Raw genomic sequence first — 26,424 nt, forward strand, 5'->3', positions numbered from 1 at the left:
TGGTTCCTAAAGATGCAATTCTAAGAGTTCTGAAATTTCAGGATCCGTATTAATAGATAGTAGTGACAGATTGAGACAGCTGAGTTTTAATTTTTGGTTAAAGGCAGGTTTTCATTTTTCTTTAATGCATAGTTTCAGGCGAATTAGAAATATTTGAAGATGTTATGTTTAAATATTGATAGTGGTTTTTATTGAAAATTGCAAGCTGAATGGAAGGTTGAGAAATATTTCCCATCACACCTAGTAAATACACAGGACATTAATTTTCTAGAAATGCTCTGTATAGCCATTCCAGCTGTAAGAAGAAATTGCACCATTAATACAAATAAAATAAGACCTTGGTTTATTTTTAAGCTTTTCTTCTCAATGTCCATAGCAACTTTGGTGTAGCTTTTCCCTGGGAATTAATGACTAGAGAGGGTTAATGAGCTAAAACTCTGCTTGGGTCATCAAATTTTCAAGCTAGTCATTAAGTCTCAAAAGCCATAAGCCTTAATCTTTATCACTTAATTAAATTCAATAATATATTATATTTAATTTATAGCTATCAAAGCAATTATATATAATTATTTTTACTTGGATCAAGTGTTTCACTCTGTTGATTGATTTGACACTTTCACTTTGGCCCTTAAATGATTTCTTTAATTTTAATGAGCAATAAACTTTTAAATACTGCATCCACTCTAACCTTTTTTGGAATACTAGTTTTAATAGTTTCCATGTTCTGTTTCTCAAGGTGGGAGAAGTATTAATAATAATAGCATTATCAGGAAGAAAAAAAAAAGAACAGCTGCAACCACAGTAGCACCTTGAGGGCCACTGGGTTTAGGATAAAGTCGATATTGTGGAATTCAGAGTGCAGAGGCAGGCATTAAGCCCCTTCTTGGGACACCTGCAGCCCATATCAGAGTGCCTGAGATCAAGTCCCCCTCTGCTTCTGATCCAGCTTCCTACTAATGCACATCCTGGGAGGCAGAAGATGATGGCTCCAGCACTTGGGTTCTTGTCACCAACGCGGGAGACCCAGGTGGAGTTCTTGGCTCCTGACTTCAGCCTGGCCCCAGCTCTGGTTGCTGCAGGCCTTTGGGGAGTGAACCAGCAAACAGAAGATTCATCCTCTCTCCCTCTCCCTCTCCCTCTCCCTCTCCCTCTCCCTCTCCCTCTCCCTCTCCCTCTCCCTCTCCCTCTCCCTCTCTCTCTCTCTCTCTCTCTCTCTCTCTCTCTGTTTCTCTGCTTTTCAAATTTTTAAGAAATTCTTTCTTAGGATGGACCCAGCAGGGGGATGAGAAGCAGGGTCTGTGCATGCACGGGGCAGAGTGGATAAGGAGGAGGCTGCAGTGCAGAGCTCTAAGAGAGACAGAGTGGGGAACCAGAAAGTGACAAGGTCTCAGGCAACATGACACAAACTCATATCGAATCCTGTCCTCCTCTGGACACGTGACACCCCAGTTACGTGGACCAACACAGCCACTTTGCTATTTAAGGCACTCTGTGTGTCCTCTCCAGTGGACAACACAGTAAATAAACTTTAGCATGTATTTATTGCACTCAATATAATTTAGTTATATTTATCTGATTAGTTATATCAGGGTATAAAGTGTTTTCTGGTTAATAAATAGTGTTTTCAGAGCAATGATGGTTCTGTGACATATTATTAAACTTAGTTTTATGAAGTACTTATTTAGATTGTGCTTAGTAACTCCTGTGGTTTCAGGAGTGTGTGGCAAGTGTGATGTCAAAGAAGTCTGAGTATGACGGTAGCAAATGTCGATGAGTGTATTATCTCCAGCTCTCATGAGATAATGTATCTCTTTCTTTGTAACTGTGCATCACTATGAACCAGAGTTCTTGGTCTAGGATGAGTCAGTCCTAATTCACCTTAGGCAGATCAATTTAAGTTAGCATTCCCACCATTAGATGGTGCACACACTGTACTTACACAAGTCTGCTTCGGATTTTGACTTCTGTTCTTTTCTAAACCAGCAGTGGCAGAATATAGTCATTCTGAACTCTTTTGATTCTAAGGAAACAGCTGGTACCAGTAACAGAAGAAATGATTGTATTGACCTATAATATTTTTAGACATATGTGCTGAAAACAGTGTATTCACGTGCTGCAAACAAATGGGTTTTTTAAATGTATGCATTTTGCTTTATTAAAATCATGGCGGAAGGAGTTACAAAAAATAAATATAAACTCATTTTCTGGATACAGGGTGGTTGGGTATTGCTGCAAAATTGTCATCTGGGCCTGGAATTCATGGAAGAGCTGCTGGAGACACTAACGACCACCGAAGCCAATGATGATACTTTCCGAGTGTGGATAACTACTGAGCCCCATGATCGATTTCCAATTACGTTGCTACAGGTGTGTTCCTATGAGATAAATGTCTTTTCATTGAGAGTTACACAAGATAGTGTAACTGACATTATTGAAATAAGGAGGCCCAAGCAGGGCTTTTTGGTCCTGGAGAGTCTGCATGGGAGAATTTTATAACGTAATCATCAAAATCTCAATTGCAATTGTCAAGGTCATACGAGTTTGGCAAACATCTCCATGGAACAGATCTAAGACTGAGAACTAATTTACTGGGTTTCAACCCTGATCAATATAATTAGTTTTTGCAGCATTGAATTCCAGCCCACATTTTATGTGCCATGAGCATATTGTTATTGACACATTATAATATCTATTTCATCCTTGGCAGTAATTTATAGAAACAAACAACTATTTTTTTTTCTTTGGCAGACATCTCTCAAATTCACAAATGAGCCGCCCCAAGGGGTACGTGCAGGGTTGAAAAGAACGTTTGCTGGAATTAATCAAGACCTTCTGGACATCAGTAACTTACCCATGTGGAAGCCGATGCTCTACACGGTGGCATTTTTACACTCCACTGTGCAGGTAACTGTGGAATGCAGTTTTCACATTTAGAGGTTGTTGTGATGGGACATGGCCTCCTGGAGGAGCCTGCAGTGGCGATGCTGTTGGCTGCCATGCTCACCCTCCTGTGTCTGGTTTCTTTCACGGCACTTTCTTCCACCCAGTATGGTTCAGAAGAATACTTGAAAAAGTTTGCGTATGGGGGCCAGCATTGTGGCATGGAAGTTTAAGTTACCACCTGCAATGCTGGCATCCCATCTGGATACTGGTTATGGTCCTGGCTGCTCCACTTCTATCCAGACCCCTGATAATGGCCAGGGAAAACCAGTGGAGGATGAGCTGAGTGCTTGGGCCCCTGCTACCCACATGGGAAACCCAGATGAAGCTGGCCTGGCCCAGGCTTCACTGTTGGGGCTATTTGGGGAGTGAAGCAGCAGATGGAAGATCTCTCTCTCTCCCTCTTCTGTGTCTGTAACTCTGCCTTTCAAATAAATAAATAAATCTTTTTTTAAAAAAAAGTGTTCTTGGATGATAAAATAGAATTAAAAGGTAAGTTTATGTATTTTGGAGCAAAACATTTTAAAATCTATGCATAGTTTGTTCATAATGTATATATCCGTGAAATTTTCTCAGATCCTGTGTATTTAAAATTTTTTGTGTCATAATAAACTTAACATTCTTTTTTTGAGAAGCAGAGAGAGAGAAAAAAATGGAGAGAGAGACACAGACAGAAAGAACGGCCATTGCAGGGGCTGGTGCCCTGGCACACTAAGTTAATCCCCCACTTGCGGTGCTGGCATCCCATGTGGGTGCCGGTTCTAGTCCCGGTCACTCCTCTTCCAGTCCAGCTCTCTACTATGGCTTGGGAAAGCAGTGGAGGATGGCCCAAGTGCTTGGGCCCCTGCACCTGCATGGGAGACTGGGAGGAGGCTCCTGGCTCCTGGCTTCGGATCGGCGTAGCTCCGGCCGTTGCAGCTATTTGGGGGATGAACCAACGGAGGGAAGACCTTTTTCTGTCTCTCTCTCTCTCTCACTGTCTGTAACTCTACCTGTCAAATAAATAAAATCTTTTAAAAAAAAGAAAGAAAGAAAGAACTGCCATTGCTGGTTCACAATGGTCCTAGGATGGACCATGCAGAGGCAGGAGCCAGGAATTCAATCCAGGACTCCCACATGGGTGGCAGGCAAGGATCCAACTATTGCAGCCATCACCTTCTGTCTCCCATGGTGGGCTTTAGCAGGAAGCTGAAGTCAGAAGCCAGAGTTGGGTGTCAAACCCAGGTGCTCCCATATAGGATACAGGGCATCCCAACTGGTGACTTAATCACTGGATCAAACGCATCTTTTAATCCATTTTCTATGAACTTTTTGAAGTGTCCTCATAGGTTTTTTTTTTTTTTTTTTTTTTTTAATGTATCTCATTGCCCCTTCCTCCATGCTGCCCCAACCATTGGCCATGAGAATAGAAAACTCTCGAGGGTACAACTGATCTTTTTGTAACTGCTGAATCTCCTACTGCCACAGCAGCATCTAGGGCATTGTCAGCACTCAATAAATATTTGTAAGGTGAACAAGCTGATTATTAAGATAGGAGCTGGGATTTGACAGTGCCTGTGCTGGCCAAGAGTTTTATGTTCACTTTCTCATGTAATACTAACAACCGCATTTCAAGGTGGGATTATCGCCGTCTTAAAAACCAGGAGTAGGGACTTAAAGAGATTAAGTATGCTTGGTATGCAGTAGGATTGGGAATGCTTGACTCTGATTTATTTCTATTTTGACTGTATTTATTACCTGATAGTAAAAGTGGTGGTGGAGTTGGGAGGAGGGGAGGTAACAGCAGTGCCCCATCTTTCTCAAGTTGTTTGTTTTTACAGTCTAATTAGATAATTTAATAATTCTGTGGTTACCAAGCAACTTGCCTGTAGGCTTTTTAACAATTTTGTTACTGTTTTTTCTATATTTGAATTGTTCTTTATTTGAAAGCTGTGTGATTTTTTGAAATTTATTTTATTTATTTGAAAGTTAGAGTTACAGAGACAGAGGGAGAGAGAAATCTTCCATCTGCTAGTTCACTCCCCAAATGGTCCCAATGGCCAGGTCTGGGAGCCAGGCTGAATCTAGGAGCGGGAGCTTCATCCGAGTCGCCCATGTGGGTACAAGGGCCCAAGTACTTGGGCCATCCTTTGCTGCTTCCCAGGCTCATTAGCAGGGAGCTGGATCAGAAGTGGAGCTACCAGGACCCAAGCTGGCGCCTATATGAGATGGCAGCATCGCAGGCAGCAGCTTAACCTGTTACATCACAACACTGGTGCCTAAGTACTTGATTCACTCCCTGATTCCACAGAGGGGTGAAGAGGCTCCTTGGAGCCCTCCCACATTTCTTCCTTCCCTGTGGCTAGAGTAAAGGACAAAAGGAATCCACTGGCTTGTCTCAGGGACCTGCAAAACTTGCCCTCATCACTCCCTGCTTGCCTAAGAATGGAGAATTTAATGCTCACCCCAGAAAATACCGGGTGTGTTCACCCTCAGGCTGCCACCTTCCCAGTCCCATGGTGCTCAGCAGAGAGGGCTGTGGCATTCGTCCATCTCCCAGCCCAAGAGAGGTAAAATCCAGTGAAATGCTTTATTGGTGGTTATTCCACTGTGGCCTTTGCATTGTAAATTACAGCTTTCAAGTCAACTGAAACGGATTTCATGCATTCTTATCTGGGAATTGCTCGCTTTGCTAGACCTTATCACACTCTAATACAAATATTGCTTTAACACTGTTATTTAATTCCTGCTTCACAAATAATATATTTTATGATTCTGTTCCCAGTAGCCATGATTCAACTCTTCCACCATGCTTATCATGGAAAGATGACTGGGGGTATTTTCCATATGGGCAGTGCAGCGACCTGTGTTGTTAGTGGCCATTAGCCAAGTGCTAAACGGAAGAAGAGCAGCAGAACCATGGTACACCTGTACTTAGACCATCATGTGTTTAGGTTAGAAGAGAGGAAAGAATTGTCTCCACCACTAGGGCTGTGAAACTAACTTTGGAGTGTGTATGACCAAAAAACTGAATATCTCTTAAAATCAAATAGCAGTGTGCCAAAAAAAGCGTTTGACTGAGAACCAGAAATTCTGGACCCCAGTACTTGGCTGTGGAATCTGCTGGGTGAGGTTGGTCAAGTTCTGTCCCTCCTTCAGGGCCCCTGTTTCTCCCTCTGTGCAGTTAGAGGCAAAAGAGATTTCTCGTTTCTAAAAGGCTGTCCCCGGTGCTGTGACTATACAGTGAGAGCAGGTGACCCAGGCATGTTTTCCCTCTGTTGTTTTCTCATTGCTTTCAGAAATATTTACTGTGATAGTGCCTAAATCTCTTCTTTTCTTTTCCTTGGTGTCCTGAAATTTCCATCCTAGTGTATTTTGTAACAATCTATTAATAGTAAGGAACCAGAAATGGAGAGCTATTCCTAACATGAACAGACTGTAAAACAGTTTTAAAAAAAAACCTACCAAAGGAGCAATCAAACTAAAACCAAAACAGACAAGAGCAGCAAGCAGACTCCAGAAATTTTGTTGCTGGAGATATAAGCTCAGCCTCTGAGAGTTGGACATTGTACAAGTTTTCCTCCTCTGTCAGACCATAAGCTTTAGTTCACAATTTGCAAGATGGGGTTAGGAGTGTTTGAATGGCTCACAGGGCCATGATGGAAGCACACAGTGTCAGAGATCCCTTTAAAGGAGGGGGGGTCTTTATTATGCAGTGTTTATGCATAAGCATTTTTGTAAATGTGCTCAGTTGCTTCCAGGATGCGTGATTCTCTCATTGAATTCCTAGCCAAGTACATGTATGCTCTTTGACTCAATGCCAGGCCCTCCATTAGGCACTGAGGATTTGCAGGTTAGTGACAGGGTCCTGTCCCTAAAGATCTTGGAATCAGAGGGAGCAAAGGGTCAAAATGCTGGAGTCTTGTCTTTTCCTAGGTTAGGGGAGAGCCAGCTTGATAGAAAAGTCCAGAATTCTTTAGGGCCTTGCTCTCCCAGGCCAGCAGTGTCAGCATCACTTGGGAGCTTATTTGAGGTCTCAGCCCCCCCCCACCCCCAAGCCCATGGAATCAGCATCCACACTGTGATCAGAAGCCTGAGGATCTGTGAGCACAGGATGCCGCCGCCCCGGGGAAAGAGTGCTGTGGATGAGACTGACTTGGGTCTCTTTGATCTCTCTAGTGTTGGACATAAGAGCCAAATATCTGACTTGCTAATCGATTGAATCCTCCAAATTAATGCAGGTATCTCGTGCTTTCTACATACACGGCATATATACTTTCATCTTTGGCAGAGACTAAGAACAAGAACAGGGAATTGGTTCCTGTCACAGAAACGGCAGTGTCAGAGCTAGGTGGGGCTTGTGCTGGAGTCCCTCCCCCATAGAAAGCAGAACCTAGTGGCAAAATAGCCAGCACATCCCTGCCCCACCTGCTCCCCAGTGCAATCTCTCTTTTTTATTATTTTTTTAAATTTTTAATTAGTTTTTGACAGATTCAATATGGTTTGTAGAGACAGTTCTAAGAACATAATGATATTCCTCCCTCACCCTCCTTTCCTCTCCCCTTCTGTCTTTAGTTTTTGTGATAACATATTTTAAATTCAGATTGCAGCAAAAAGGCTTAATACTTCATTGAATAAGAAGTTCAAAAAGTAAAAAGCAAAAAGATCCTAGTTTAGTGGGAATATAGACAACAGCTATAAATAATTAGATGGGAAAATGACCATTTCACCCATATACAGTAAATTTTAAAGGAATCACAGACCATTAAAACTATGGTAGTATAACATTCTTAACCATTGGTTTGACAAAAATATAAAACAAAGTTTCTTTTTTAAAAAAAGATTTATTCTTTGAAGGACAGAGTTGCAGAGAGAGGTAGAGACAGAGAGAGGTCTTCCATCCACTATTTCACTCCCCAGATGGCCGCAACGGCTGGAGCTGCACCAGTCCAAAGTCAGGAGCCAGGAGCTTCTTCTGGATCTCCCACATGGGTGCAGGGGCCCAAGGACTTGGGCCATCTTCTACTGCTTTCCCAAGCCATAGCAGAGAGTGGGATTAGAAGAGGAGCAGCCAGGACTAGAACTGGTGTCCATATGTGATGCCAGCACTTCAGGTCAGGGCTTTAACCTGCTGCGCCACAGCGCTGGCCCCAACAAAGTTTCATAAAACTATATTTGCAGAATACAGATACATGTAGACATTTCTTTTTTGTTTATTTTTAAAATTTTAGCTCCAACATATAAAGGAGAACATGTGGTGTTTGTCTTTCTGTGTCCGGCTTATTTTACTCAACATCACGTCCTCCAGCTGCATCCATTATGCTACAAATGGTAGAATTTCATTCTTTTTTTATAACTGAATAATATTCCATTATGTATATATACCACGTTTTCTTTACTCATTCATTTAATGATGGACGGCTTGATCAGTTCCAAATCTTGGCTATTGTGAACAGTGCTGCTATAAACATGGTGGTGCAGGTATGTCTTTGTTACAACGTGTTCATGTCTTTTGGGTATACCCAGTAGTAAGATTGCTGAGTCATATGGCAAGTCTAATTCTAGTTTTTCTAAGAAATCTCCACAATGGCTGCACTAGTTTACATTCCCACGAACAGTGCATGCATCAATGTTCCCCTTTTTCCACATGCTCGCCAGCATTTGTTACTCCCTGTCTTTTGGATTTTAGCCATTCTGACAGGGATGAAGTGATATTTCATTATGGTTTTGATTTACATTTCCCTGATGGCTAGATATGTTGAGTACTTTTTCATATATTTGTTGGCCATTTGTATTTCTTTTGAGAACTGTCTATTGAGGCCCTTTGCTTGTTTCTTAACTGGATTGTTTTTTGTTGTTGTTTTATAAGTTGCTGATATATTTAGGATGTTAACCCTTTATTGGATAGGTAGCTTGTAAGTATTTTTCTCATTCTGTTGGATGGTTTCCTTTGCTATGCAAAACCTTGAGGTTGATATAATCCTATTTGTTTAGCTTTGCTTTTGTTACCTGTGTCTTTGGGGGTTGGGGGTTCTTGTCCAAGGAGTTGTTTCCTATGCTAATGTCTTGGAGTGTTTCCCCTATGTTTTCTTCTAGAAACTTTATAGTCTTAGATCTTAAATTTAGGTCTTTGGTACATCTTGAATTGATTTTTGTATATGGTGCAAAGTATGGATCTAATTTCATTCATATATATATATATACACACACACACTCTTATATACACACACATACATATATATGTATATCCAGTTTTGCCAGCATCATTTGTTGAAGAGATTATCCTTACTCTATTGTATGATCTGAGCACTTTTTAAAAAAAATCAGTTGGCTCTATGTACATAGATTAATTTCTGGGCTCTCTATTCTGTTTCATTGATCTATATATTGGTTTTTATACCAGTACCAAGCTGTTTCATTACTATAGTTTTGTCGTATGCTTTGAAGTCAGGTATTGTGATGCCTCAAGCCTGATTTTTCCTGCTCCGCGTTGCTTTGGCTATTCGGGGTTTTTTTTGATTCCATATGAATTTTTGGGTTGTTTCTTCTAACTCTGGAAAGAATATCATTTGTATTTTGATAGGGATTGCATTGAATCTGTAGATTGCTTTAGATAGTATAGACATTTTGATGATATTTATTTTCAAGACCATGAGGAAGGGATCTTTTTCTGGTTTCTTTTGTATATGTGTGTGTGTGCTTGATGATTTCTTTTATCAATGTTTGATAATTTTCATTGTAGAGATCTTTCACTTCTTTCATATTTGATTTTTGTGTGTATGGCTATTGTATGGAGAATTTCTCTCTTGATTTCTCAGTCCTAACAGCTTTTTGGTAGAGTGGTTAGGTTTTCCATGTACAGCATCATATCATCTAAAAATATGGATAATTTGACTTCTTTTCCCCAGCACAACTCTCTTACGCCACCAACCCACCTCAAGAGCATGGAGCCTATTCCTGTTGCAGAGAACACAATGACTTCATCTCCCTTCCTAGGGGTGACTTTGGCTGGTTAAGAGTAACTTCCTTGGGTAGAAGGGTAGGGGAGTGAGGTTTGTTTTTTTGGTGAGGTGAGAGCAGCTTTACCCAGTACAAAGCAGGTGTCCTGGGTTCTACCATCTGCTTGCTGCACCCTGCCTCTCTCCTCTTCCCCCCAGCCCCACTCCTCTCCCTAGCTCTCCAGGAACTCCCTCTCCATGCAGGGTGGCCAGTAGCTATCCTGAGAAGGGAAGTTCCTGTGGCAGCAGCCGCTCTTACTGAAGTCTGGTGACGCCTTTGCCTCTGCCAGCCAGCCCTTGTGCCCTCCCCATGGGAGCCTTTCATTTCCTGAATGCTGGTATGCACTGGGCTCAGCTTGGCCACCACTCCCTCTCTGAGAACATTCCAGCTTCCTCTTGAAGATGACCTGTGAGGAAGGCTTCTCTCTGGTGTCAATATGATCCCTATATGATTTCCCAAGAACTCCGATGTAGCATCATTCTGAGTTTCAGACCACATTCACTCTTTGGGATTTTAATTTTAAATACATCTCCCTCCCAAGTTTCGGTCTTCTGAAACCCAGTCATTATGTTCATAGTCTCCTTCTAACATCTCCTACAGAATGTTGGAACAACAGTCTCTGGGTTTACCCATCTTTGAACAACATATTGAATCAACTAAACGTCATGTCTTAAGTGATAGTTCTCAGCGAGTGCCTAGACCCAAGACCAGGCCACTTAAGTTAGAATCTTTGGGAGGAAGGAAGGGGAGCTCAGTCTTTTTAAGAACTTCCCGGCCGGTGCCGCGGCTCAATAGGCTAATCCTCTGCCTTGCGGCACCAGCACACCGGGTTCTAGTCCCGGTCGGGGTGCCGGATTCTGTCCCTGTTACCCCTCTTCCAGGCCAGCTCTCTGCTGTGGCCCAGGAGTGCAGTGGAGGATGGCCCAAGTGCTTGGGCCCTGCACCCCATGGAAGACCAGGAGAAGCACCTGGCTCCTGGCTTCGGATCAGTGCGGTGCGCCGGCTGCAGCGCGCTAGCCACGGCGGCCATTGGAGGGTGAACCAACGGCAAAGGAAGACCTTTATGTCTCTCTCTCTCTCACTGTCCACTCTGCCTGTCAAAAAAAAAAAGAACTTCCCAAGTGATCCAGTAGGCAAGGAAAATTGAGAATGGCCAAATGGCCACAGCTCTTAAGGGAGGAATCTTCAGTCATTTTTGCATCTTTTTCAAAGTTTAGTATTTGTTCCTTATGACTGCAGTTTGCCCACATTGAATGCCACGTTTGGGACTTTTATAACAGCTTATGTACAACCTGCTGAGTTGGTTTTGTTTTTGACTAAAGTCATTGATTAGGTTCTCTAAGGGCCTGCTGTGGCAGGTACAAACTTGGAAATTTTGTCATGGCTCTTTAATTTATATATTAAATAAAAATGGCTATGTCAACAGTATCCAGGGGGATTCTACTATTAACAGTTCTTCATGTAAAAAAGTGTTTATGGGTCCAGCATTGTGGTGTAGCAGGTAAAGCTGCCACCTGTGGTACTGGCATCCCATATAGGTGCCAGTTCAAGCCCCGGCTATTCCACTTCTGATTCGGCTCTGTGCTAGTGTGCCTGGGAAAACAGCAGAAAATAGTCCAAATCCTTGGGCCCCTGCAACCACATGGGAGACTTGGAAGAAGCTCCTGGCTCCTGATTTCAGACCAGCCCAGTTCCAGCCATTGCAGCCATTTGGAGAGCCAATAAAGGATTCATTCTCTCTCTCTCTCTCTCTCTCTCTCTCTCTCTCTCTCTCTGCTCCTCCTCCTCGCCCTCCTCCTTGCCCTCCTCCTCCCCTTCCCTCTCCCTCTTTCTCCCTCTTTTCCCTCTCTCTATCTCTCTCTCTCTTCCTCACCTTCTCCATAAACTCTTCCTTTCAAATACATCCTTTTAAAAAAGTGTTTATTTCCCCTAACCTTTCTCTTCTTTCTTAAGTTTGAGCCTTGATAAGCACTCCTTTTAAATTTAATATGTAGCTAAAGCTCTTGCTATGGGGAGGCATGATGATAAAAAGCTAGTTTAAATGTCTTTTCATAATTAGCAATAACATGACATAGTCTTAACTTTTACACTCTGCCCTATGGTGTTTCTTGGTGGTTCTGGCTCATTATTTTACCTACTAATGTTTTCTTTTATTGTCTAGCAAGGACTGTATTTTTAATTTTATATTATAAACAATAAGTCAACAGGGTATGATGCTCCAGAGGAAGTCTCTGTTGGAGATAGATCCTTAGCTCCTTTGATCCTTAAGATGCAAGGGAAATAATTCTGCACTGGCCTGTGAGAACTGCTGAGGTAGAATCTTACTTAAAATTGGAAATAGCCTTGACATCATTAAAATGAAGACCTCAGTGAGCAGCTCTTCATCATGTTCTGAGGAACTTTCTGTATCTCACTGAGAGTCCTGTGGTCTGTGTATTCTCTGGAAGTAAAAAGAAGCAGTGAGGTTGGGAGTAGACCAGTCCCCCTGATGTCAGCACTCTCACTTTCCCGAGGTAGAAGAACGCCCTCCTGTCTAATGAAGTTTCCACGGCTAGTCTGTCTGCATTCCTCCCCTGAAGCCCATGAACGCTCAGCCCCTGCTGAGGTCACCCTCTCCTACAGCAGAATCTTCCATCGACCACAGTCTTTATGTTCCTGTCCTTGCTCTTGGCCTTTGTCAAGCCCGGCAATCCTTCTCTCTTTTCAAAGAATGGCTTCATTTAATGCTGAACCAAAAACCTCTGATTAAGCATCTTCCTCAGGCTTATCGTCCACTAAAATTCAGCAGTTAATCATGTTCACTATCACTTTGTTCTTTTCTTGTCTCCAAGTTTTATGTTCTCAACTGCATGAAGACTCTTTGAAAGTGTATCTATTTTAATATTTTTCTATTTTACCACATACAACTTGTCCCGTGACTTCAGAAATACTAATTGGACTGAAGAGAATCAGATATTCCAAATAAATCTAGAAAATTCTCTGCTTTTGAGTTTCCAAATTAATTCATGGGTCTTGGTGAGTTTAGTCTATCATAATAGTATTCCAAGATGATAATTTGAGTTTTTTTTTCTTTCTATTTTCATTTAGAGAGATCAATGGATATAAAAAATTACAAGAACATGAAATGGCTTTATTTGTGAAAGAAGAGACACTCATCAAAATTTTGTCTTTGTTTAAATCTTAAGATAAACTAAACATTCTATGACTTTAGTGACCCAACTTAAAAAACGTGAATGCTTTAGATGAAAATTAATAGTAAGTAACATAAATGTGAAGCAAATCTCAGCTTTGGGGCAATTTTCAAAATCACATTTAAGGAGCAACTAAATTGCAGTTGCTTAGTGCATATAAATGGGAGTGTTTCCATAGAGCCAATTTAAATGGCTTCAGTAATTGGAAAGAATTATTTTTCATTCAGTCCTCTGTCTAATTGAACATTAAATTTAAAAAATTAAGTCAAACACAGAGGTAAAACAGTGTACATTCTGATTCTCTTTTCCAAGAATGGGAAAACATTCGCATTTTATCAAGCGATGAACAGTCTTCTCTCCAGCAGTTCTCAAATCCCAGAAACTAAAGCGTTAACTGAGCACATTTTCACGTCAGTATCTCCTAAGCCCTCTCAGCTCATCCTTGTTCCAGAAGAGACTTGCCTTCATGTTTCTGAAGTCCACGCAAGAAACTCAAAACCCTGGGTCAGCTTTGGAATTGGCCTCGCAGAGAAGAAAGTCCTTTGTGTTCTGAAAATAAGCAACCAATGTTTATTAGGCAACCATGATTCTTTCCTCAAGGTGTGGGTGCAAAAGGGAGACAAAAATAGAAGCATGTCTTTGACTGTCAAGGCTCCAATCTGATCCAGAGCCAAATATTTCAATGTGGAACAAACAAGAAAAACAAACCGAGGCAACATGGATACCAGAAATAGGAGAAAGCTATCATGAGAAGCAGACAGTTTTAAGGGCTCAGGCTCCTTTAGCTCCTGGGGGCACATAAGCTTTCCTCTTGTCAAGGCTGTGCCCTCTGCTCCTTGCTACCTGCTTTAGGCACAAGGTGGAAGATGGCACTTCCTAGCATCTGGGGTTACGAGTCTCCCTGGTACACTCTCCAGATAGCAATTCTGACCTGTAAACCCAGATTCTTGGGGGAAGGAGTCTAGTTGGCTCTTCATGGGCTGGTTGTCTACCTTTGGTCAAATCATCTAATGGATGGGGGTAGGAGTCCCATCATACAAATCTCTAATACCTGAAAACCCAACCTAAAGAAGTACAGGTCTAGGGGCCAGCGCTGTGGCATAGAGGGTAAAGCCGAGGCCTGCAGTGCCAGCATCCCATATGGGTACTTGTTCCAGACCCGGCTGCTCCACTTCCAATCCAGCTCTCTGCTAATGGCCTAGGAAAACAGTAGAGGATGGCCTTACTTGGACCCCTGCACCCTTGTGAGAGACCCGAGGGAAGCTCCTGGCTCCTGCCTTCAGATCAGCGCAGCTATGGCCGTTGTGGCCATCTGGGGAGTGAACCAGTGGATCCAAGATCTCTGTCTCTCTCTCTCTGCCTCTCTGTAACTCTGCTTTTCAAATAAATAAATAAATAAATCTTTAAAAAAAGAAGTATAGGTATAGAAGTAACAATGGTATTTTACATTTTTAAGAGTTGGGTTTTTTTCTTTGCTCTTAATCTGATCTCATGGTAATATCCCAAAGGGATCTCTCTAAAAGGACTAGAATATCTGGACCCAGATTAATGTTAATGGTTTATTTAATATTTTAAAAGCATACCCTGAAGTCAGTGATTAAAACCTTGGTGCTTTCTAAGTTTCTTGTCACGGTCTTGTCCAAGCTAAAATTTATTCAGCTTCCTTTAAATGCTAAAATTACTCAGGATATGATGCATGGGGTGGCTGCAATAGGGATTGGAATGGCTTGTGAAAACCACAATGTGAGTGTGTGTGTGTGTGTGTGCTGTGTTGGGGAAGCCAGAAAAAAGAAAAATTCTTATGTATTGAGAGGTAGAGAAGTAGAATTAAGTCTTTGCATAGATATGTAGAGATTCTCCACTCGACAGGGGTCCTTGCCGTGGGCACAAGGATAGGTGGACCTAGACACTAATCCAAATAAAGCAGTAGACCTTCCTTAGAGGTTGCTTACGTGCCTGGGCAGGCAAGCTGCAAGCTGATGACACAGAACATTTGGACTTGTCTATGCGGCTTGTTGGGTGATCGGAGTCTAGAGATTTTAATTTTAATTCTAATACTTACATACCTTTCAAATGGTTTTCTGAACACCAAAGCAATTGAATCATGGGATCTGAGTCCAATTTTGATTATGTATGCGTAATTTGGCAATTCTAAACAACTACGGAGTATTTCATAGGCCTGATGCAATTAAGCAGAGAGAACCAAATAAGGGTAGAATGAAAGTTTGGAGATAGATGTCTCATGTGTACAGCAGAAAATTTTAGTTGTCAAGATCTGAAACAGAAGATTACAAAGTGAAACTGGCAGGGAGTCCAAAAGCTCCTCAATGATAAAGTTATTCATCTTGAAAAATTGTCACTCTTAGGTCTAACATTTCCAAGTTTGAGAAGTTCAATTTAGAATAACAATTCATTCAACAACGTACCTACTGCACATTTTTGAGTTGTCAGTGGAGACCTAGGGTGTTTTTTTTTTTTTTAACTCAAGAACAACCTAGCAAATATTTGGAGACTCATTTTTGTAAGCCATTGAGCTATAGGGCCATGAAATAACTTTCTTGTGGTTAGTATTTCCAAAATATTATACTTTCCTTGTAGGGGAGTGGCAGCTTATTTTGGCAACATGACCTTAATTTTACTATATTTTCTTTTAATAACAGAGAAGGAATCAACTGCATATGGTTTTTAAAAAGCCACTCAGGACTCAACTTTTCTTTGGTGTTTTTAAGGAACGACGAAAGTTTGGTCCCTTAGGATGGAACATTCCCTATGAATTCAATTCTGCAGACTTTTCAGCCAGTGTTCAGTTTATTCAGAATCACCTTGATGAATGTGATATTAAAAAAGTGAGTAAAATTGTTTCTTTTTAAATTTTTATTGCTGTCCTTAAATCAAGATTTTTAGTCTGTGATACAGAGGGAACATGCCCTTCAGAGCAATGGGTCATTCTAATCAGCTGCTTACTGGTCCAGCCTCTCCCTACCTCCCCCACTCCCTACCCCTCATACAAAAGAGACTGACCATCAAGGATGAAAGTTAGTGTGCACAAAGCACCACCGCCTTCTTCCTGTCACATCCAAGTGCCGCAATGCCCCTTAGGAGAAGGCATGCACCACGTCAAGCTTCTCTCCACTGGTCTGACGCTTGCCTCCTTAAAAGGACAGCATTGTCAACTCACAAGAAATGTTTGCATCTTAAGTCACTTCTGAGCTCGCTCAAGTTGATGCATAGACAGAGCAGTCATTCCTAATCATGATAGCTAGCCATCACATGGCATGTTATGGCTTTCAAAGTTCCTGCTTGTATGCAGGGTCTCATTCCTGCCTTCACAACTCTGCCATGTAGGATAGAGTTGGGTTAGGTAGAGAAGGTATTATTACTAGTATCCTGCATTTTTATCATGGGGAGCAGACAAGCAAGACCAAGAGAATTCCTCAAGGTCACAGAGCCAAGGATGCAAACCCAGTTGTGCTTCCAGACATATAAAGGGTTGGAAATCTGGGTTTTCCATGGTCTTTGGCAAGTCAATGAGGTGCAGAGCCTGTTGCCTCATCCATAAAGTGAGCAGTGTTTCGGTGAGGAATTAAATGAGTTAGTGTCTGTGAAAGCACATTATATGGTGTTTAGGAAGAGCTCAATAAATCCTACATTCTGTTGTCCATGTCTCTCTTCCTCCCCATAGTAGCACTTCAAGGTAGCTGTAGAGACTGCAGTATCAGGACAGTGAGAGTGAGCCATGAGGAATGTTGACTTTGGCAGGAAGGAATTCTAGAACTCACCATCATTTTCCCTTGAATGATAAAGGGATATTAAAAGTATGGCAATTTGATGAAAAATTGTGTGGGTTCATATTCTGTGATTATTTGTCATTTTGGTTTGTACAAATAATAGCTGCTGTGAAAGGCAACCAAGCTAAAGAATAAAAGTTTAACCAAGAAGAAGTAAATAAAAATCAAACATCCTCACTTATCCTACTCCAAATGTATTGAGGATCTTTTAACTTAAAAATTATAATATCTGAAATACATAACTAGCATAAGGTTGCTATAGAAATTAATAAATACTTAGATGTAGTTTTAGCTCCCTGAATGAGGTGGCAAAATATTGCATTGTAGGAAAAAACCTTCTGAATAAATGCTTTGCTAGTTGTTCTCATATTGATTCCAGAAAATATGAGAAAGCATATTAAAGCGTTGATTACTTGATTTTCCTCCTTTATTCACTAAACACCACTTTCTCCTTCTGTAACCGTGTGGCATTGCTGTAATGAGCATGATAGGTGATTACATCCACGGAGTAAAAAATAGTCTCTTTTCCTGTTTTAAATAATCAATGGGCAATATATCCACTAGTGTTTAGTATTGTGGGTTTTTCTTTGGTGAACAAATCATAGCCATTCCAGCCACGTAACAGTGAAAGTTGTTAATGTAAGATAATGAATGATTTTAAATGCAGTCTAGCTACAGCTCCCTTTTCAAGACCTTTCCTCTAGGAAAATATCTGAAATGTTTAGTTACAGGTAATTCTTTTTTTTTTTTTAAATTTTCCATAAAGGGTGTATCGTGGAGTACGGTTCGGTACATGATCGGAGAAGTGCAATATGGAGGCAGAGTGACAGATGACTTTGATAAGCGTCTACTTAATTGCTTTGCTAGAGTAAGTCAATTTAGAAAAAAAAAAAAAGAAGACATTGCATTGCATTATCCTTTTCAAGAAGAGTATTTTTTTTTTTTTTTTGGAATAAGTATACCAAACTTAGGAAGGGGAGCATAGAGTGGAGGTGCTGAAAAGAATTAGCCAAGAAACGCACACCCATGCTCAGCAGCTAGCGCTCTCCTCGGGGCTTGGACAGAACAGTCAATTCTCCATGGTCCATGAATCCTCTCTCACTCAGAGGAGCTGCTCATGCCCAGGCCCTCTCCCTTCTGCCCCTCGTCTTTGTTCCCCATTCTCTGGTGCCTCCCCGTGAAGACAACACTGCACAGGATTTCCTCCTCTGAGTGCCCATCTCACAATGATTTTAAGATCCAACATAAGGGACTGAAAAATTCAGCCAAATTTGAATTTTCTCATTTCTTCTATTAAGATAGCCCACTGGAAATTGATACAAAGTGTTCATTTGTTTAGTCTGTGCCCAATACAATCTACATTTTGGTAAACATTTTCTAGAGAAAATTATTCCTTAGCAATCATGGCTTTCACATCAAGGTTGAACACTGTCAACCAGACTCAAACACCTCTTAAAATTTCTTACATGCTAGGGAGGCAAAATATATTAGCTAAGTAGAAAAAACAGGTATCTCTGTATTTTATGGTTATCAGATTCTTTATATTAGTGTCATTGATAATTCTTTGTTTCAGTCATTTTCTTTTTTGATGAACAAAACTAAAGCCCCAACAAATTTGGTAAGCTGGGGGTTGGCCCAAAATCTGATATTTCTTTTAACTCTTACATATTTTCCCAAGTTTTTCTTGCAGCCATATGTTGAGAAAAGTGGAAACTAACAAGTAATGGTGGGGCTGTGCAGAGGCAAGAGCCCTGCTGCTCTGGCTTAAATTGGGACAGATCTCATGGGAAGAGTCTAGTAATAACGAAATTACTAAGTATCCCAAGTAGAGATTTCCCAGGACATTTCTAGAAAAAAAAAAATCCACAAAGGGCGTGTCTAAAATGTTCATGGCTGCACTGGCTATGGGTTGAAGGCAACCCTCATAGCTTGGTTTCCCTGGAAACAAACTCTGAGATAGTGACTTGTTATAGGGGCTCCCTCCCTCTGCCCTTCCCCCAGGGCATGACCTTGGCTGAGGCAGCTCCTCCCTTTAGCTAGGGCACTTCCTGGGGAGGGGCAATGCTGTGAGCCCACAGTAGTCAATACATCTGAGGAGGGAGTGCCCGGGTCCTGAAGGAGGACGGGGTGGCCCCTCCCAGCGTCTTCTACAAAAGCCCAGCCTTCCTAGGGAAATAGATCAGAGACAGTGGATGAGCACAGTGGGGTACCACTGCTCACCCTCTAATGTCTCTTGTGAACCAGAATCCTATGCCTGAGGCCATGTCCCAGAGAAATCCTCAGACATTATAGTAACAATATAATGTATAATAATGTACCACAACATTATTCACAGCGTTGTTTGTGGTGGTGGGAAGTGGAAGGCAAGGTGCATATCTATCATGAGAAAGTTGAATGTTGTAGGTGCCTTTGTGGTATACGATGCAGGCTTGGAAGAAATTATCTATATGACATTATACATAGATCTCAAAAAAATCTTTTTTTTAAGGACAGAGCCTAAAAAAATAAAATGAGATCTATAAAATAATACAGTCTGTGTGTATTTCACAAGAATTAATACATGTTCAAGGACATCTATGAAGGACATTTAAATAGATGCCCTAGAAGGAAGCAGACTGAAGGTAGAGAGCAAGACTCAATGATGAAAACCTAAAGTGAAAGGGGCTATGGATTTTATGATAATAAATTGAGGAATATGAGAAACTCTATCAGAGGTTCAAAGGAGGAAAAATAAATGGTGTCTTGGTAAAGTACACTTTGTTAGAACGATTGTGAAAGTACCTTCAATTGGGGTTTTAGCAGTGGAGACCAGGAGAAGTAGTTAGCTTCAGGGTTGGTTTACAGAGCGTACCCAGCAGCATAGTGAGGGTACCAAGTATTGGGGCAAAAAAAGAGGGAGATCCAAGATCTGACCAAAACAATTGGAGAGAGTTCTGACCAAAGCAATTGGAGAGAGAGGGGGACTATTTTCAGAGAGGGGAGGGCTGCAGATGGAATGAGTTTTATTGGCTGAGGCTAGACCCTAGGAGTTTTTGGGTCATGTGACATTTGTGATATCTATCAGACATGCAATGCAGTTGTTTAAGACTGTAAGCTTCATGAGGGCAGGGACTTGGTCTGCTTAATGCCGCATTCCTAGCACCTGAAACACATCCTGGTGCATAGTAGGTATTCAATAGATATTTGCTGAGTGGGATCTATTGTGGTGCAACATGTTAAACTGCTGCTTGAGATGCCCACGTGCCATATTGCCTGGTTTGAGTCCTGACTACTCTGCACTTCTGATCTGATTTCCTGCTAATATGCTCAGGAGGCAGTGCATGATGGCCCAGATGCTTGGACTCCAGCCACACACATGGGAGACCCAGCTGGAATTCCTGGCTCTTGGTTTCAGCCTGGCCCAGCCCTGGCTCCTGTGGGCATGTGTGGAGTGAACCAGTAGACAGAAGACCATCTGTGTGTGTGTGTGTGTGTCTGTCACTCTGCCTTTCAACTAAATAGATCTTTAAAAATATATTTGTTAAGTAAGAGAATGAATGAAGATTATTAGATTTGTAGATCTGGAACTTAACGGAGAGCTCAGGGTAAGGGACAAAAACCTGGAGTTTGTCAGCATGCAATGGTCTTCATGGGCTTTATTTATTTATTTATAATTATGGTTTTATACGACTCCATATTATTAGCCCACTTGCTTTTTTTTTTAAAGATTTATTTATTTGGAAGGCAGAGTTACAGAGAGGAAGAGGCAGAGAGAGAGAGAGAACTTCCATTTGCTAGTTCGTCCCCCAAGTGGCCACAACGGCTGGAACTGGGCTGATCCAAAGCCAGGAGCCAGGAGCTTCCTCTGATCTCCCACACAGGTGCAGAGGCTCAAACACTTAGGCCATCTTCCACTGCTTTCCCAGGCAATAGCAGAGAGCTGGACTGGAAGTAGAGTAGCTGGGTCTTGAACCGGCACCCATATTGGATGCCAGTGTTGCAGGCAGCAGCCTTACCCACTACGCCACAGCGCCGGCCCCTTTATTTTTTTTAAAAAAGCTTTATTTATCCACCTGAAAGGGTTATGGGGGGAGGGGGTGTCCTCCATCCAATGGTTCACTCCCCATGTGGCTACAATGGCCAGGGCTGAGCCAGGCAGAAGCCAGGAGCCAGGAGCCTCATCCAGTCTCCCATGTGAGTGGCAAGAGCCCAAGCACCTGAGCCATCCTCCACTGCTTTTCCCAGGCTATCAGCAAGGAGCTGGATCAGAAGTGGAGCAGCTGGGAGGCAAACCAGTGCCTTTATGTGATGCCCGCATCACAGGTGGAGGCTTTACCTGTTACTCAGCGATGCCGGCCCCTTCTCAGGGCCTTTAACTCCTCCATGCCATATTTGCAGGTATTCAGGTTCCACCTCGGTTTTATCCCCCACCTCTGTTACTCATTATGATAATCTTCACAAACAGTGCTGATCTCGATTTGCGGTGTGTATGCTGGCAACTTTGCACAGCACTCTCATATTCCCTTCCTCCCCTCTGAGGAGATGGGAAGCCCCCTCCTTATGGCAGCAGAAGACCATGGGCAAGGATACAGGGGCCACTGGGTTTGATGGGAGAAGGAGAAGGCCATTTTCTTCTGATAAGAAGCAAGGTCACAGGCTCAGAGGTGGGAGAGGCAGTTTGGGACTTCAGAAGAGAGGATATGGTGTAAACAGTTGCATTGGAGGGGAGAGGACTGTGTGATCCTAATACATGTCCTCTGCCTTCCCACTGCACCGAACGTCCCTTGAAATGAGATCCGTGGCTCCTGAGTCTCTGTGTGCCTTCTCTCGGGCACCTAGAGTACAGTCAGTGCGTGTCTGTTGATGGCGATAAGCATCATTGAATCTCAACAGATGAGAATTCTCTGTGCCCAGGGTTATAGCCATCTAAGAGTAGATTGGATCGGGTTTTTACTGACACCAGAGCACACCTTGACAATTAGGAGTTTTTTTTAACAACACATTACATGTTTTTTTTTTTTTTAAAGCTATTTGATGATTTTTCTAGAAAGCCAAGTTCATGTAGAGTCCCAATTAACTAACCAACTGCCTCAGTTGCCTTGTCATTGCTTTATGCAAACTTCCTTACTCAGCAGTGCCTGGCAAAGCAAAGGGGATTTGTGAACCCTGCTCTGGGCACAGTGGAAAGCTGCTGCATTAATGCCCCTCACGGTCAGTGGCTGAGCCAGGTGCGCAGGGTGGCAGAGAAAGTGGCCTCACTCACTCAGCTCAGTGCCCAGCTCCACCTTCAAGATCTCAGGCTGACCCCTCTCACGCTAACTTGCTGCCTTTCCTTCTCCTCCACTTGGGATCGTACGCTGACATTTGGGTTGATATCTGGGGCAAGAGAGAACTAGTATTTGCCCTGACCCCCTCCCGGAAGCCCCAGAGTCTCCATCCTCTGGCCTGGACGGCCCGGGGGGAGGCACATCTGGGACAGCATCTGTGTCTAGAACACAGTGCAGCTCCTCCAGTTCCTTGTGGCTGCTCCTGAGTGACAGCAGCTCCCTCCCACCCAGGTTGTGTCTGTGTCTCCCGGGGTCATCTGCTCTGGCCTCTCAGAACTCTGCCGGACCCTGTTCCTCCTGAGCGCCTTCTGCAGGCTCATTCCACGCCCCCTCTCAGAACCCCCCCAGGGTTCTACTCCTCTGACCCTGAGCTGACTGGCCCCATGCCCCATCTCCAACCTCCTGTCTCACCTGCTCCTTCCCTGCCAGTCTCCTCTGCCTGGCTCGGACCTGTTTCAGATGGCCCCTCAGTAGCCAGACAGGGGAGCTTGGTCTCTGCTCTGAAGTCATGAGGTTGCCACATGACCCTGCAGCAGAAACCCTTAAGGAAGGCTGCAGGTTAGCTCCGTGGAGTCCACACCCTGCCTTCCCCATCTCACCTCATTCTCAGCCTCACTCTCGCCATCCTACCAGCCACCTGGCCCAGCCTGCTGCCATTTACCCCACCTGTGTGCTCCAGAGTCACCCTCACCCTCGCCCTCACCCTCGCCCTCGGGTGAAGCAGCTCACTTGTAAATCAGTGCCTTCAAACCGGATCCTCTCTCTCTGTTACTTTTAACTTGGGGCTGAACATTGGGCCTTAGTTTGTTTTCTCCACCTCATATGGAGGGGCTTCTCCCCTAAAACTAAGACTCATAGAACCTCCTTCCCTGTTCTTGGAGGACGGCAGCCTACCTTCGTAGGCACGTGCTAGGGTCTCGCCAAGTAATTCCAAGTTGACTTTTTATTGTGTATCGCAATTACATCCCCAAATAACCTTCAAATTTGGTGAAACTCAGCTACTACTGTGTGTGTGTGTGTGTGTGTGTGAGAATCCAGCTATTTGTTTATAAATAAAGGGGAAAGAGGAAGAAGTTTCCTTTTGCTTTTATAGCAACAAGGAATTCAGTGTGGTCATCTGTGTGCTGAAGATTCAAGGCTCTTGTCTCCCTAGGGTGTCTTCCTGCAATTTAAGTTATCCACGTCACTGAAAATCTAATCTCTCTAAATGATGACTATGCTCACAGCACTGTTGCCTTTAATAACTTTCAACTGCTCCCCATTTCTTAAATTAAGCACCAGTCCTCGCTCTGGCATCTACAGTCATCCACAAGATGACCTCACCTCACCCATCCTTGCCTATCTCTTCCTATTCTGTTTACCCCACATATCACTACTTCCCTAGTCTGCCTCACATTTTTGCATCCACTATTCTGTACCTTTGCTGGTGTGTCCTTCCCAGTCCCAGGTTCTCCTGTGGAAATCCTCTTCCTCAGGACCTAGCTCTGAAATCACCTACTTGATAAAACCTTATGAAGCCTCAACCTGGCTATTCTTTCTTCCTGCCGGAAGTCCCCTTAGTAATTTGCTTATTTTTATTTCCTTCTGGCTCTTACTTGACTGCACTTTGTTTTGTGGTTGATAGGTAACTGGCTTATCCCTCTACTGGGTCACAGGCTCCTTGAAGGAAAGAACCTTGTGTCTCTCATCTTTGCATTCTGTTCTGGTTTTAAGCTCAATGCCTTGTGCACAGGAGCTGAAAAAGAACAGAACTGAAGCAAATAAAGCAACAGAGAGAACTGGTACACAGGGTTTTTCAGAGCAATCATTGGACTTTTAAAGAGCTAGAAGAAGGATCTGGAGGGAGGAGACCAGAGCAAGTGCTGCTGACTGGAGAAAAGCACAGCCCCTATCTCTTTCCCAAGCCCTCGGAGTGATTCAGGCACCATGCCTGCATTGTGGCTTCTCCTGTCCAACCGTTATTTCCCTCGGTACCAGGAGAATCGCTGTTAGATGCTGAGGTCACTGCCTCAAGTCTAGCTCATAAGCATTCCGCATCATTTTTCTTCCTCTTCAGAGTATGTCTGTTCACACCAAGCATACATGTGTTTTCTCGCTGTTTTGTTACAGATAATCCATCAGTTAGAATGGAATGAGAAAGGATGTCTTAAGGGGAACAGCAAGGCAGTTGGACCCATTTCCTTCTCACGGACAGGGACGTAGCTTAGTTAACAAAGGAGATTCTTGGGCTCAGGGTGGGAGGGGAGACGTTTCTAAGTTTTCCCAGCCCTGTGCTAATGCTCAGGGCTGTTGCAAGTGAAGCCAGGCAGAGCACCGTCCCTTGACGCAAGCCCTGTGATGCAGCGGAAGTGCCCAGATTGTCTCGTTTGCGGGCGGGTATCGGCAGCACGCTCCCACTGCTCCTCGAAAGTGCCACTGAGGGTTGTCAACCACTCATTGCATCTCTCTTCTTTGGGGTTAGACAGAGGCTGGACCCGGTTGTTTTTGTGGTATGTCCTCTCTCTTTTCTTCACATATGTGCTAATTATTCTATCAGTGGTTTTGCTAAGGTGCTTTCAAAACCAGTATAAGAAAAAAAGCACTAATATGGAAACAAAACGAGCCATCCTCTTTGATAGCCACTGTTTTCTTTGCGGTGCTCATCAATTTTATTTCCTTTATTTTCCCTTGTGTCCAGGTCTGGTTCAGTGAGAAGATGTTTGAGCCATCATTCTGTTTTTATACTGGATATAAAATCCCCGTGTGCAAAACCTTGGACCAATATTTTGAATACATCCAGTCGCTGCCAACCCTAGATAACCCTGAAGTCTTTGGGCTTCACCCTAATGCTGATATCACGTAAGTTCTTGGCGTTTTGTCATTTGAAGGGGTCATTTGTAACTCAGCCTGGCAACAACTGTGCATTTCATTTTCTCTCTTAATATCTCTCCTTTCCCCTGTTTTTACTTACCTATGAAAAATAGAGTCGCTTCCTGTCTCCCAATTACAACTTTATCATATCTTGGCCTGCCCTCCTCTCACTAAATCTGATGCTCTGGTGTTTATGACATTAGAGCTATAATTTATGCATTGCTCATTTCCCCTCTGTTGTGACATAGCACCATTTGGTGTTGTTGGTGTTGATGCTCTCCATCAACAGGACTATAGACTCCCAGCTCCTCATCCCCTCCGCAAACCTGTTAAAAATCGGATGCTCATCGACAGGATCTGAAAGGGCCAAGAGAGCACAATGAGGAGACTCGTGTTCTAGCCCCGGCTTCTCTTTTACGGTCACTGCCCCCCCTACTTGCTCACCTGCATCCTTGCATCACGAACTACCCATGGTGGGCATGGGGCAGTGAGCACATGACGCAGAGGCCGAGCCCGGGAGGAAAGTGTGGGCCCTGCTGTGATCACGAAGGTTAGAGGAGCTGAGCGAGGAGCTACGACGTGCTTCCCAGGCCTTGCCCCTTCTCTGACCCACCCTTTGAGTGGGGTCTTCCTCGGCCTCTCTTCAGAGATCCCGACCCAGAGGCAGGATGGCCCAGCTCCACAGCCCTGGCTGAGCTGCTCCTCTGGGGATGGGCACTGCCTCTGCGGGCCGTGGATGAGAGTACAAGGTTTGCCTCCAGGAGAACGGTACGGGAGGTGGAGGAAACAGGCCTCCTCTGGTAGATCCTGAGCTGTCCTCACTGGCCTCTCACCGCTGTTGCAGTTTGACTAATTCTCTCCAATCAGACATGGGTGGTTCCCACCTTCTGGTTCCTGGCCCTTGCGAGGCATCTCAGAAGTCACCTCAGTTTGCTGCCAATTGCATTCTTTCTACCCCCAAACACCCACTGTGCCCCCTGCTTGAGGCACACCCTGTTGGTCTCTTTATACCCACATTGATTCTACCTTCTTCATATCCAAAGGACCCACGAATAGGAGAGTGGGCATTTGGTCTAGCAGTTAAAATGCCTGCATCCACATCAAAGTACCTGGACTTAGTACCAGCTCCAGCTGCAGCTCCTGACTCCAGCTCCTGGCCAAAGCAAACCCTGGGAGGCAGCAATGATGGCTCAAGTAATTGGGTCCCTCCCATCCACGTGGGAGATTGGAATGGCATTCTTGGCTCCTGGCTCTGGCCTTAGGCCATCCCTGGTTATTGTGAGCATTTGAGAATTGAATCAGTAGATGGGATCATCCCTCTCTCTCTCTCTTCCTCTCAAATAAGCAAATGAAGAAAAATGAATAAATAAG

General features: G+C 43.4%; 1 protein-coding gene across 2 annotated transcripts in view; it reads left to right on the top strand.

Annotated features, from left to right (window-relative positions):
- The window catches only part of DNAH8 (dynein axonemal heavy chain 8), a 310,883-nt gene that overhangs the window by 238,648 nt on the left and 45,811 nt on the right, over positions 1-26,424 (top strand). For both annotated transcript variants that reach the window (XM_062187476.1, XM_062187477.1), the window contains exons 80-84: positions 2,215-2,367; positions 2,749-2,904; positions 15,839-15,955; positions 17,664-17,765; positions 24,881-25,041. In XM_062187476.1, the coding sequence (XP_062043460.1) occupies positions 2,215-2,367; positions 2,749-2,904; positions 15,839-15,955; positions 17,664-17,765; positions 24,881-25,041 (689 nt within the window). The remainder of the gene's footprint in view (positions 1-2,214; positions 2,368-2,748; positions 2,905-15,838; positions 15,956-17,663; positions 17,766-24,880; positions 25,042-26,424) is intronic.

Source organism: Lepus europaeus, chromosome 3, assembly GCF_033115175.1.
Source record: "Lepus europaeus isolate LE1 chromosome 3, mLepTim1.pri, whole genome shotgun sequence".
Classification (NCBI taxonomy): Eukaryota; Metazoa; Chordata; class Mammalia; order Lagomorpha; family Leporidae; genus Lepus; species Lepus europaeus.